At 49.0% G+C, this 12,580-nt stretch overlaps 1 protein-coding gene across 1 annotated transcript; it reads left to right on the top strand.

The window, feature by feature from the left end:
• The first annotated feature begins 1,550 nt into the window (after positions 1-1,550).
• Positions 1,551-11,196, top strand: LOC135571139 (centrosomal protein of 76 kDa-like). Its single transcript, XM_065016931.1, has 5 exons — positions 1,551-1,690; positions 5,540-5,668; positions 6,629-6,823; positions 7,570-7,736; positions 10,815-11,196. Exons 1-5 carry the CDS (start codon positions 1,628-1,630, stop codon positions 11,194-11,196), a joined length of 936 nt encoding a protein of 311 aa, XP_064873003.1. The 5' UTR covers positions 1,551-1,627.
• Positions 11,197-12,580: the final 1,384 nt, after the last annotated feature.

Raw genomic sequence — 12,580 nt, 5'->3', positions numbered from 1 at the left:
TATCTCCTCTGTTTCCTAACAGGTGTTCAGTATATCTCCTCAGTATATCTCCTGTCTCCCTAACAGGTGTTCAGTATATCTCCTCTGTCTCCTAACAGGTGTTCAGTATATCTCCTCTGTTTCCTAACAGGTGTTCAGTATATCTCCTCAGTATATCTCCTCTGTATCCTAACAGGTGTTCAGTATATCTCCTCAGTATATCTCCTCTGTATCCTAACAGGTGTTCAGTATATCTCCTCAGTATATCTCCTCTGTTTCCTAACAGGTGTTCAGTATATCTCCTCTGTCTCCTAACAGGTGTTCAGTATATCTCCTCTGTCTCCTAACAGGTGTTCAGTATATCTCCTCAGTATATCTCCTCTGTTTCCTAACAGGTGTTCAGTATATCTCCTCAGTATATCTCCTCTGTCTCCTAACAGGTGTTCAGTATATCTCCTCTGTCTCCTAACAGGTGTTCAGTATATCTCCTCTGTCTCCTAACAGGTGTTCAGTATATCTCCTCTGTTTCCTAACAGGTGTTCAGTATATCTCCTCTGTATCCTAACAGGTGTTCAGTATATCTCCTCAGTATATCTCCTCTGTATCCTAACAGGTGTTCAGTATATCTCCTCTGTCTCCTAACAGGTGTTCAGTATATCTCCTCAGTATATCTCCTCTGTATCCTAACAGGTGTTCAGTATATCTCCTCTGTCTCCTAACAGGTGTTCAGTATATCTCCTCAGTATATCTCCTCTGTCTCCTAACAGGTGTTCAGTATATCTCCTCAGTATATCTCCTCTGTATCCTAACAGGTGTTCAGTATATCTCCTCAGTATATCTCTGTCTCCTAACAGGTGTTCAGTATATCTCCTCTGTATCCTAACAGGTGTTCAGTATATCTCCTCAGTATATCTCCTCTGTATCCTAACAGGTGTTCAGTATATCTCCTCTGTTTCCTAACAGGTGTTCAGTATATCTCCTCTGTATCCTAACAGGTGTTCAGTATATCTCCTCTGTATCCTAACAGGTGTTCAGTATATCTCCTCAGTATATCTCCTCAGTATATCTCCTCAGTATATCTCCTCTGTCTCCTAACAGGTGTTCAGTATATCTCCTCAGTATATCTCCTCTGTCTCCTAACAGGTGTTCAGTATATCTCCTCTGTATCCTAACAGGTGTTCAGTATATCTCCTCTGTATCCTAACAGGTGTTCAGTATATCTCCTCTGTTTCCTAACAGGTGTTCAGTATATCTCCTCTGTATCCTAACAGGTGTTCAGTATATCTCCTCTGTATCCTAACAGGTGTTCAGTATATCTCCTCAGTATATCTCCTCTGTCTCCTAACAGGTGTTCAGTATATCTCTCCTCTGTTTCCTAACAGGTGTTCAGTATATCTCCTCTGTATCCTAACAGGTGTTCAGTATATCTCCTCAGTATATCTCCTCTGTATCCTAACAGGTGTTCAGTATATCTCCTCTGTATCCTAACAGGTGTTCAGTATATCTCCTCAGTATATCTCCTCTGTCTCCTAACAGGTGTTCAGTATATCTCCTCTGTCTCCCCGCAGGTGTTCAGTATATCTCCTCAGTATATCTCCTCTGTATCCTAACAGGTAGTGAGTGTAAGGTGACGGCTGGTGTACTCAACATGAGTCTTGACCTTTACCCTCCTCTATCAGAGATCCTGTCACCTGACATCATCACCACACAGGTCAGAGGTCATGCTGCTCTGCTCTGTCATGTTGTCACGCTATGATTCACTTCCTTCCTAAGAGGCAGACATTTATATGGTTCCTTCCTAAGAGGCAGACATTTATATGGTTCCTTCCTAAGAGGCAGACATTTATATGGTTCCTTCCTAAGAGGCAGACATTTATATGGTTCCTTCCTAAGAGGAAGACATATGGTTCCTCCCTAAGAGGCAGACATATGGCTCCTCCCTAAGAGGCAGACATATGGCTCCTCCCTAAGAGGCAGACATATGGCTCCTCCCTAAGAGGCAGACATATGGCTCCTCCTAAGAGGCAGACATATGGCTCCTCCCTAAGAGGTGACATATGGCTCCTCCCTAAGAGGCAGACATATGGCTCCTCCCTAAGAGGCAGACATATGGCTCCTCCCTAAGAGGCAGACATATGGCTCCTCCCCTAAGAGGCAGACATATGGCTCCTCCCTAAGAGGCAGACATATGGCTCCTCCCTAAGAGGCAGACATTTATATGGTTCCTCCCTAAGAGGCAGACATTTATATGGTTCCTCCCTAAGAGGCAGACATATGGTTCCTCCTAAGAGGCAGACATATGGTTCCTCCCTAAGAGGCAGACATATGGTTCCTTCCTAAGAGGCAGACATATGGTTCCTTCCTAAGAGGCAGACATATGGCTCCTCCCTAAGAGGCAGACATATGGCTCCTCCCTAAGAGGCAGACATATGGCTCCTCCCTAAGAGGCAGACATATGGCTCCTCCCTAAGAGGCAGACATATGGCTCCTCCCTAAGAGGCAGACATTTATATGGTTCCTCCCTAAGAGGCAGACATTTATATGGTTCCTCCCTAAGAGGCAGACATATGGTTCCTCCCTAAGAGGCAGACATATGGTTCCTCCCTAAGAGGCAGACATATGGTTCCTTCCTAAGAGGCAGACATATGGTTCCTTCCTAAGAGGCAGACATATGGCTACTTCCTAAGAGGCAGACATTTATATGGTTCCTCCCTAAGAGGCAGACATTTATATGGTTCCTCCCTAAGAGGCAGACATTTATATGGCTCCTCCCTAAGAGGCAGACATATGGCTCCTCCCTAAGAGGCAGACATATGGCTCCTCCCTAAGAGGCAGACATATGGCTCCTCCCTAAGAGGCAGACATATGGTTCCTCCCTAAGAGGCAGACATATGGCTCCTCCCTAAGAGGCAGGGGTTGATAGTGATTGTTCCTGGTGTTTGTTGTCTGCAGCAGTCCCTAAGAGGCAGACATATGGCTCCTCCCTAAGAGGCAGACATATGGCTCCTCCCCTAAGAGGCAGACATATGGCTCCTCCCCTAAGAGGCAGACATATGGCTCCTCCCTAAGAGGCAGACATATGGTTCCTCCCTAAGAGGCAGGCATATGGCTCCTCCCTAAGAGGCAGACATATGGTTCCTCCCTAAGAGGCAGACATATGGCTCCTCCCTAAGAGGCAGACATATGGCTCCTCCCTAAGAGGCAGACATATGGCTCCTCCCTAAGAGGCAGACATATGGCTCCTCCCTAAGAGGCAGACATATGGCTCCTCCCTAAGAGGCAGACATATGGCTCCTCCCTAAGAGGCAGACATATGGTTCCTCCCCTAAGAGGCAGACATATGGCTCCTCCCTCCCTAAGAGGCAGACATATGGCTCCTCCCTAAGAGGCAGACATATGGCTCCTCCCTAAGAGGCAGACATATGGTTCCTCCCTAAGAGGCAGACATATGGTTCCTCCCTAAGAGGCAGACATATGGCTCCTCCCTAAGAGGCAGGGGTTGATAGTGATTGTTCCTGGTGTTTGTTGTCTGCAGCAGTCCCTAAGAGGCAGACATATGGCTCCTCCCTAAGAGGCAGACATATGGCTCCTCCCTAAGAGGCAGACATATGGCTCCTCCCTAAGAGGCAGACATATGGCTCCTCCCTAAGAGGCAGACATATGGTTCCTCCCTAAGAGGCAGACATATGGCTCCTCCCTAAGAGGCAGACATATGGCTCCTCCCTAAGAGGCAGACATATGGTTCCTCCCTAAGAGGCAGACATATGGTTCCTCCCCAAGAGGCAGACATATGGCTCCTCCCTAAGAGGCAGGGGTTGATAGTGATTGTTCCTGGTGTTTGTTGTCTGCAGCAGTCCCTAAGAGGCAGACATATGGCTCCTCCCTAAGAGGCAGACATATGGTTCCTCCCTAAGAGGCAGACATATGTTTCCTCCCTAAGAGGCAGGGGTTGATAGTGATTGTTCCTGGTGTTTGTTGTCTGCAGCAGTCCCTAAGAGGCAGACATATGGCTCCTCCCTAAGAGGCAGACATATGGCTCCTCCCTAAGAGGCAGACATATGGCTCCTCCCTAAGAGGCAGACATATGGTTCCTCCCTAAGAGGCAGACATATGGCTCCTCCCTAAGAGGCAGACATATGGTTCCTCCCTAAGAGGCAGACATATGGTTCCTCCCTAAGAGGCAGACATATGGGTCCCTCCCTAAGAGGCAGACATATGGCTCCTCCCTAAGAGGCAGACATATGGCTCCTCCCTAAGAGGCAGGGGTTGATAGTGATTGTTCCTGGTGTTTGTTGTCTGCAGCAGTCCCTAAGAGGCAGACATATGGCTCCTCCCTAAGAGGCAGACATATGGCTCCTCCCTAAGAGGCAGACATATGGCTCCTCCCTAAGAGGCAGACATATGGCTCCTCCCTAAGAGGCAGACATACGGCTCCTCCCTAAGAGGCAGACATATGGCTCCTCCCTAAGAGGCAGACATATGGTTCCTCCCTAAGAGGCAGACATATGTTTCCTCCCTAAGAGGCAGGGGTTGATAGTGATTGTTCCTGGTGTTTGTTGTCTGCAGCAGTCCCTAAGAGGCAGACATATGGTTCCTCCCTAAGAGGCAGACATATGGCTCCTCCCTAAGAGGCAGACATATGGCTCCTCCCTAAGAGGCAGACATATGGCTCCTCCCTAAGAGGCAGGGGTTGATAGTGATTGTTCCTGGTGTTTGTTGTCTGCAGCAGTCCCTAAGAGGCAGACATATGGCTCCTCCCTAAGAGGCAGACATATGGCTCCTCCCTAAGAGGCAGACATATGGCTCCTCCCTAAGAGGCAGACATATGGCTCCTCCCTAAGAGGCAGACATATGTTTCCTCCCTAAGAGGCAGACATATGGTTCCTCCCTAAGAGGCAGACATATGGCTCCTCCCTAAGAGGCAGACATATGGCTCCTCCCTAAGAGGCAGACATATGGCTCCTCCCTAAGAGGCAGACATATGGCTCCTCCCTAAGAGGCAGACATATGGCTCCTCCCTAAGAGGCAGACATATGGCTCCTCCCTAAGAGGCAGACATATGGCTCCTCCTAGAGGCAGACATATGGCTCCTCCCTAAGAGGCAGACATATGGCTCCTCCCTAAGAGGCAGACATATGGCTCCTCCCTAAGAGGCAGACATATGGCTCCTCCCTAAGAGGCAGACATATGGTTCCTCCCTAAGAGGCAGACATATGGCTCCTCCCTAAGAGGCAGACATATGGCTCCTCCCTAAGAGGCAGACATATGGTTCCTCCCTAAGAGGCAGACATATGGCTCCTCCCTAAGAGGCAGACATATGGTTCCTCCCTAAGAGGCAGACATATGGTTCCTCCCTAAGAGGCAGACATATGGCTCCTCCCTAAGAGGCAGACATATGGTTCCTCCCTAAGAGGCAGACATATGGCTCCTCCCTAAGAGGCAGACATATGGCTCCTCCCTAAGAGGCAGACATATGGCTCCTCCCTAAGAGGCAGACATATGGCTCCTCCCTAAGAGGCAGGGGTTGATAGTGATTGTTCCTGGTGTTTGTTGTCTGCAGCAGTCCCTGGAGCGGCAGAAGACGGCGGAGAAGGAGAGGCTGTTTCTGGTTTATGCCAAACAGTGGTGGAGAGAGTTTCTAGAGATCAGACAGGCCAACCAATCCAAACTGGTCAAGATCTTTGCTCAGGTCCTCACATTGTTAATAATATTCAAAAACATTGTTTTGTGTTTTTTAGGATGTAGGACAGTGTGTTAGCCGTGCTGGGTGTTAGCCGTGCTGGGTGTTAGCCGTGCCGGGTGTTAGCCGTGCCGGGTGTTAGCCGTGCCGGGTGTTAGCCGTGCCGGGTCGTGCCGGGTGTTAGCCGTGCCGTGCTGGGTGTTAGCCGTGCCGTGCTGGGTGTTAGCCGTGCCGTGCTGGGTGTTAGCCGTGCCGTGCTGGGTGTTAGCCGTGCCGTGCGTTAGCCGTGCCGTGCGTTAGCCGTGCTGGGTGTTATCTGTGCTGGGTGTTAGCCGTGCTGGGTGTTAGCCGTATTGGGTGTTAGCCGTGCTGGGTGTTAGCCGTATTGGGTGTTAGCCGTGCTGGGTGTTAGCCGTGCTGGGTGTTAGCCGTGCTGGGTGTTAGCCGTGCTGGGTGTTAGCCGTGCCGGGTGTTAGCCGTGCCGTGCCGGGTGTTAGCCGTGCCGTGCCGGGTGTTAGCCGTGCCGTGCCGGGTGTTAGCCGTGCCGTGCCGGGTGTTAGCCGTGCCGTGCCGGGTGTTAGCCGTGCTGGGTGGTAGCCGTGCTGGGTGTTAGCCGTGCTGGGTGTTAGCCGTGCTGGGTGGTAGCCGTGCTGGTTGGTAGCCGTGCTGGGTGGTAGCCGTGCTGGGTGTTAGCCGTGCTGGGTGTTAGCCGTACTGGGTGTTAGCCGTGCTGGGTGGTAGCCGTGCTGGGTGTTAGCCGTGCTGGGTGTTAGCCATGCTGGGTGTTAGCCGTGCTGGGTGTTAGCCGTGCTGGGTGTTATCCGTGCTGGGTGTTAGCCGTGCTGGGTGTTATCCGTGCTGGGTGTTAGCCGTGCTGGGTGTTAGCCGTGCTGGGTGTTAGCCGTGCTGGGTGTTAGCCGTGCTAGGTGTTAGCCGTGCCGTATTTGAACTTTGCTGTGTTGCTTGCAGGATGAGAACGGCGTCAACAGGCCGGTGTGTTCCTACGTGCGTGTCCTGCGTGCTGGCCGTCTCCTGGAGAGTCCCCGTCAGGCGGCCCGCTTCGTTAGCCTGCTGGGCCTGGAGAAAGCCCCCGTGGTGGGGGGAGGAGGAGGGGGTAAACAGGAGCAGTGGTGCTCCCTTCTCGCCTTCCTCTGTAGAAACAAGGTGAGGACCGGCTCTGTTCTGAACCACACACACACACAGCCGTAAGCATTTAGACAGCTGTAATGCTATGACGTCTTTAACCTCTGAACTCATCTCTCTGTGTTCTAATCCTCAGTGGTGGAATTGTAAAATAATTAATTTCTGAAACGGTTAAACGGCCTGTTATGAGAAGATTTATTTATATCCTGATGGACGGTTCTGGGATTTCCCCGGTGCAGCAGAATGAATAAATGCCTCCCCTCCCCTCTCCTCTCCTCTCCTCTTCTATCTCCTCTCCTCTCCTCTCCTCTCCCTTCCCAGTCCCAAGTCTCCTCTCCTCTCCACTCTCCTCTCCTCCTCCTCTTTCCTCTCCCCTCCTCCCCTCTCCTCCTCCTCTATCCTGTGAGACATGATGACCAGCCCTGTGGGTTAGAGTTAGGAACTGAGACATGATGACCAGCCCTGTGGGTTAGAGTTAGGAACTGAGACATGATGACCAGCCCTGTGGGTTAGAGTTAGGAACTGAGACATGATGACCAGCCCTGTGGGTTAGAGTTAGGAACTGAGACATGATGACCAGCCCTGTGGGTTAGAGTTAGGAACTGAGACATGATGACCAGCCCTGTGGGTTAGAGTTAGGAACTGAGACATGATGACCAGCCCTGTGGGTTAGAGTTAGGAACTGAGACCAGACTGAGACATGATGTTTTTGGTGTTTCCAGGGAGACTGTGACATCTCTATGATCTGATTGGTTGTGTGTTTCCAGGGCGACTGTGAGGACCATGCCACCCTGCTGTGCAGTCTGCTGCTGGGGTTCGGCCTGGATGCCTACGTGTGTGTTGGCACTAAGCCCAAGAGCCTGGCACACACCTGGGTGATGACCAGGGGCACTGACAGCACCATCACCTTCTGGGAGAGCCTGACCGCACACAGGTGAGACTGAAGCCCGGTTCAGATACAACGGCCCCACCTGAGACTGAAGCCCGGTTCAGATACAACGGCCCCACCTGAGACGAGACACAACCAGACTGTTTCACCATGTTGTAGCTGACCTGAGACGAGACACAACCAGACTGTTTCACCATGTTGTAGCTGACCTGAGACGAGACACAACCAGACTGTTTCACCATGTTGTAGCTGACCTGAAGACGAGACACGACCAGACTGTTTCACCATGTTGTAGCTGACCTGAAGACGAGACACGACCAGACTGTTTCACCATGTTGTAGCTGACCTGAAGACGAGACACGACCAGACTGTTTCACCATGTTGTAGCTGACCTGAGACGAGACACAACCAGACTGTTTCACCATGTTGTAGCTGACCTGAGACGAGACACAACCAGACTGTTTCACCATGTTGTAGCTGACCTGAAGACGAGACACAACCAGACTGTTTCACCATGTTGTAGCTGACCTGAAGACGAGACACAACCAGACTGTTTCACCATGTTGTAGCTGACCTGAAGACGAGACGTTCAGATTTAAAAGACCAGCCCAGGGTGGTCCCGAGTGGCCAGCGGTCTGAGGCACTGTATCGCAGTACTTGAGGCGTCACTACAGAGCCGGGTTTGGTCACAGGCTGTGTCACAACCGGCCTTGACCGGGAGTCCCATAAAACGGTGCACAATTGGCTCATCGCACTCTAGCGACTCCATGTGGCGGGCCGGGCGCCTGCAGGCTGACCTCGATGGTCAGTTGAACAGTTCAGACCGTTTCCATGGTAATGCTGCCTCTTTACAATGACATGATTTCTTTGAAATAAAGTTGCCACTTGTTGTAGCAAGGTGTTGTAGCCGCTAGGTGTTGTAGCCGCTAGGTGTTGTAGCAGCTAGGTGTTGTAGCAGCTAGGTGTTGTAGCAGTAAGATGTTGTAGCAGCAAGGCAACAAGGTGTTGCAGCAGCTAGGTGTTGTAGCAGCTAGGTGTTGTAGCAGCTCGGTGTTGTAGCAGCTAGGTGTTGCAGCAGCTAGGTGTTGTAGCAGCTAGGTGTTGTAGCAGTAAGATGTTGTAGCAGTAAGATGTTGTAGCAGCTAGGTGTTGTAGCCGCTAGGTGTTGTAGCAGCTAGGTGTTGTAGCAGCTAGATGTTGTAGCAGCTAGGTGTTGTAGCAGTAAGATATTGTAGCAGCAAGGCAACAAGGTGTTGCAGCAGCTAGGTGTTGTAGCAGCTAGGTGTTGTAGCAGCTAGGTGTTGTAGCAGCTCGGTGTTGTAGCAGTAAGATGTTGTAGCAGTAAGATGTTGTAGCAGCTAGGTGTTGTAGCCGCTAGGTGTTGTAGCCGCTAGGTGTTGTAGCAGCTAGGTGTTGTAGCAGCTAGATGTTGTAGCAGCTAGGTGTTGTAGCAGTAAGATATTGTAGCAGCAAGGCAACAAGGTGTTGTAGCTGCTAGGTGTTGTAGCAGCTAGGTGTTGCAGCCGCTAGGTGTTGCAGCCGCTAGGTGTTGCAGCCGCTAGGTGTTGTAGCAGCTAGGTGTTGTAGCAGCTAGGTGCTGTAGCAGCTAGGTGTTGTAGCAGTAAGATGTTGTAGCAGCAAGGCAGCTAGGTATTGTAGCAGCAAGGCAACAAGGTGTTGTATCAGCTAGGTGTTGTATCAGCTAGGTGTTGTAGCCGCTAGGTGTTGTAGCCGCTAGGTGTTGTAGCCGCTAGGTGTTGTAGCCGCTAGGTGTTGTAGCCGCTAGGTGTTGTAGCCGCTAGGTGTTGTAGCAGCTAGGTGTTGTAGCCGCTAGGTGTTGCAGCCGCTAGGTGTTGTAGCAGCTAGGTGTTGTAGCCGCTAGGTGTTGCAGCCGCTAGGTGTTGTAGCCGCTAGGTGTTGCAGCCGCTAGGTGTTGTAGCAGCTAGGTGTTGTAGCCGCTAGGTGTTGCAGCCGCTAGGTGTTGTAGCCGCTAGGTGTTGCAGCCGCTAGGTGTTGTAGCCGCTATGTGTTGTAGCCGCTAGGTGTTGTAGCCGCTAGGTGTTGTAGCAGCTAGGTGTTGTAGCCGCTAGGTGTTGTAGCCGCTAGGTGTTGCAGCCGCTAGGTGTTGTAGCAGCTAGGTGTTGTAGCAGCTAGGTGTTGTAGCCGCTAGGTGTTGTAGCAGCTAGGTGTTGTAGCCGCTAGGTGTTGTAGCAGCTAGGTGTTGTAGCAGCTAGGTGTTGTAGCAGCTAGGTGTTGTAGCAGCTAGGTGTTGTAGCCGCTAGGTGTTGTAGCAGCTAGGTGTTGTAGCCGCTAGGTGTTGTAGCAGCTAGGTGTTGTAGCAGCTAGGTGTTGTAGCCGCTAGGTGTTGTAGCAGCTAGGTGTTGTAGCAGCTAGGTGTTGTAGCCGCTAGGTGTTGTAGCAGCTAGGTGTTGTAGCCGCTAGGTGTTGTAGCCGCTAGGTGTTGTAGCAGCTAGGTGTTGCAGCCGCTAGGTGTTGTAGCCGCTAGGTGTTGTAGCCGCTAGGTGTTGTAGCCGCTAGGTGTTGTAGCCGCTAGGTGTTGTAGCAGCTAGGTGTTGTAGCAAACAAGTTTCATGAAATACATTCACCAGAAAAGTTACACACTTTGCGACTCGTCAGAGAAATATCAACAAGCTAGGCTAGCTAATTACTGCAGCAAAATAGCTAGCTATTACTGCAGCAAAACAGCTAGCTATCTGCTTGGCTAACTAGCTATCTGCTTGGCTAAACACAGAAAGTCAGCGCACTGTTCTCCATAAAGCGAGTCGCAAGTTTTCCGCTAAGATTTGACATTGTTTGAATTTTGGAAACTCCAGCTAGCCAACGTGAGATGTTCCCAAAACCACACTGGTTCAGATCAAACTAACTGTCTTCTTCAACTGCATAAAACTACATCGGAGGTGTTTTAAATGTGAACTGGGCTCAACAACACCTGCAACAATGAAGTCCTCTGTCTCTCTGGCGGAGGTTCTGATAGGTTTAGTCCCCTTCACCAGGGTGCAGCATGGTTATGAATAGAGCTGCAATGATCTCTAGTCTGTACGTCAGTAGCATGTCTGTTCTACACAATATATTTCTACCTATTCAATCATTTTTTGTTTCCAGGTACCTCCACCAGGCCATTGACCCAGACGCCCCTCCCCTGGCCCCCCAGCCCCGCCCCTCCTATCCCTACAGGACCATCGGCTGTGTGTTCAACCACAGGTCCTTCCTGGCCAACTGCCAGCCGTCGGACGCCGTGGAACTCTGCTCGTTCGACTTCCACAACCAGTCCCGGTGGAAGGCTATGAGTGAGGAGGCTGTTGGCTCAGTGTGCTCCCCGGGCAGCAACACCTCTCTGCCCCCTCTACCTCCTCTCTGTGGCCCCTCCCTGGAGCCCAGCGCTGCCTCCAACCAGTTGGAACTGGAGCTGAGGTACCTGGTGGTGGAACACAGGAAGGTGAGAGTACGAACAACGGCGTACAGGTTGGCTCAGTTTAACCTGTAACACCTGTCAGAGCCCATACCTGTCAGAGCCCATACCTGTCAGAGCCCATACCTGTCAGTCATGTTGTGTCTCTACAGTACAGGATCTGTATTATAGTAGATCTCTGTATTATAGTAGATCTCTGTGTCTGTATTATAGTAGATCTCTGTGTCTGTATTATAGTAGATCTCTGTATTATAGTAGATCTCTGTGTCTGTATTATAGTAGATCTCTGTGTCTGTATTATAGTAGATCTCTGTGTCTGTATTATAGTAGATCTCTGTATTATAGTAGATCTCTGTGTCTATATTATAGTAGATCTCTGTGTCTGTATTATAGTAGATCTCTGTGTCTGTATTATAGTAGATCTCTGTATTATAGTAGATCTCTGTGTCTGTATTATAGTAGATCTCTGTGTCTGTATTATAGTAGATCTCTGTATTATAGTAGATCTCTGTGTCTGTATTATAGTAGATCTCTGTGTCTGTATTATAGTAGATCTCTGTGTCTGTATTATAGTAGATCTCTGTATTATAGTAGATCTCTGTATTATAGTAGATCTCTGTCTGTATTATAGTAGATCTCTGTATTATAGTAGATCTCTGTGTCTGTATTATAGTAGATCTCTGTGTCTGTATTATAGTAGATCTCTGTGTCTGTATTATAGTAGATCTCTGTGTCTGTATTATAGTAGATCTCTGTATTATAGTAGATCTCTGTATTATAGTAGATCTCTGTATTATAGTAGATCTCTGTATTATAGTAGATCTCTGTGTCTGTGTTATAGTAGATCTCTGTATTATAGTAGATATCTGTATTATAGTAGATCTCTGTGTCTATATTATAGTAGATCTCTGTGTCTGTATTATAGTAGATCTCTGTGTCTGTATTATAGTAGATCTCTGTATTATAGTAGATCTCTGTGTCTGTATTATAGTAGATCTCTGTGTCTGTATTATAGTAGATCTCTGTATTATAGTAGATCTCTGTGTCTGTATTATAGTAGATCTCTGTGTCTGTATTATAGTAGATCTCTGTGTCTGTATTATAGTAGATCTCTGTATTATAGTAGATCTCTGTATTATAGTAGATCTCTGTCTGTATTATAGTAGATCTCTGTATTATAGTAGATCTCTGTGTCTGTATTATAGTAGATCTCTGTGTCTGTATTATAGTAGATCTCTGTGTCTGTATTATAGTAGATCTCTGTGTCTGTATTATAGTAGATCTCTGTATTATAGTAGATCTCTGTATTATAGTAGATCTCTGTATTATAGTAGATCTCTGTATTATAGTAGATCTCTGTGTCTGTGTTATAGTAGATCTCTGTATTATAGTAGATATCTGTATTATAGTAGATCTCTGTGTCTGTATTATAGTAGATCTATGTGTCTGTATTATAGTA

The sequence above is a fragment of the Oncorhynchus nerka genome, unplaced genomic scaffold (genome assembly GCF_034236695.1).
Source record: "Oncorhynchus nerka isolate Pitt River unplaced genomic scaffold, Oner_Uvic_2.0 unplaced_scaffold_742, whole genome shotgun sequence".
Classification (NCBI taxonomy): domain Eukaryota; kingdom Metazoa; phylum Chordata; class Actinopteri; order Salmoniformes; family Salmonidae; genus Oncorhynchus; species Oncorhynchus nerka.
Note: the sequence above shows the minus strand (reverse complement) of the source record. Positions and strands in the feature narration are given on the sequence as shown.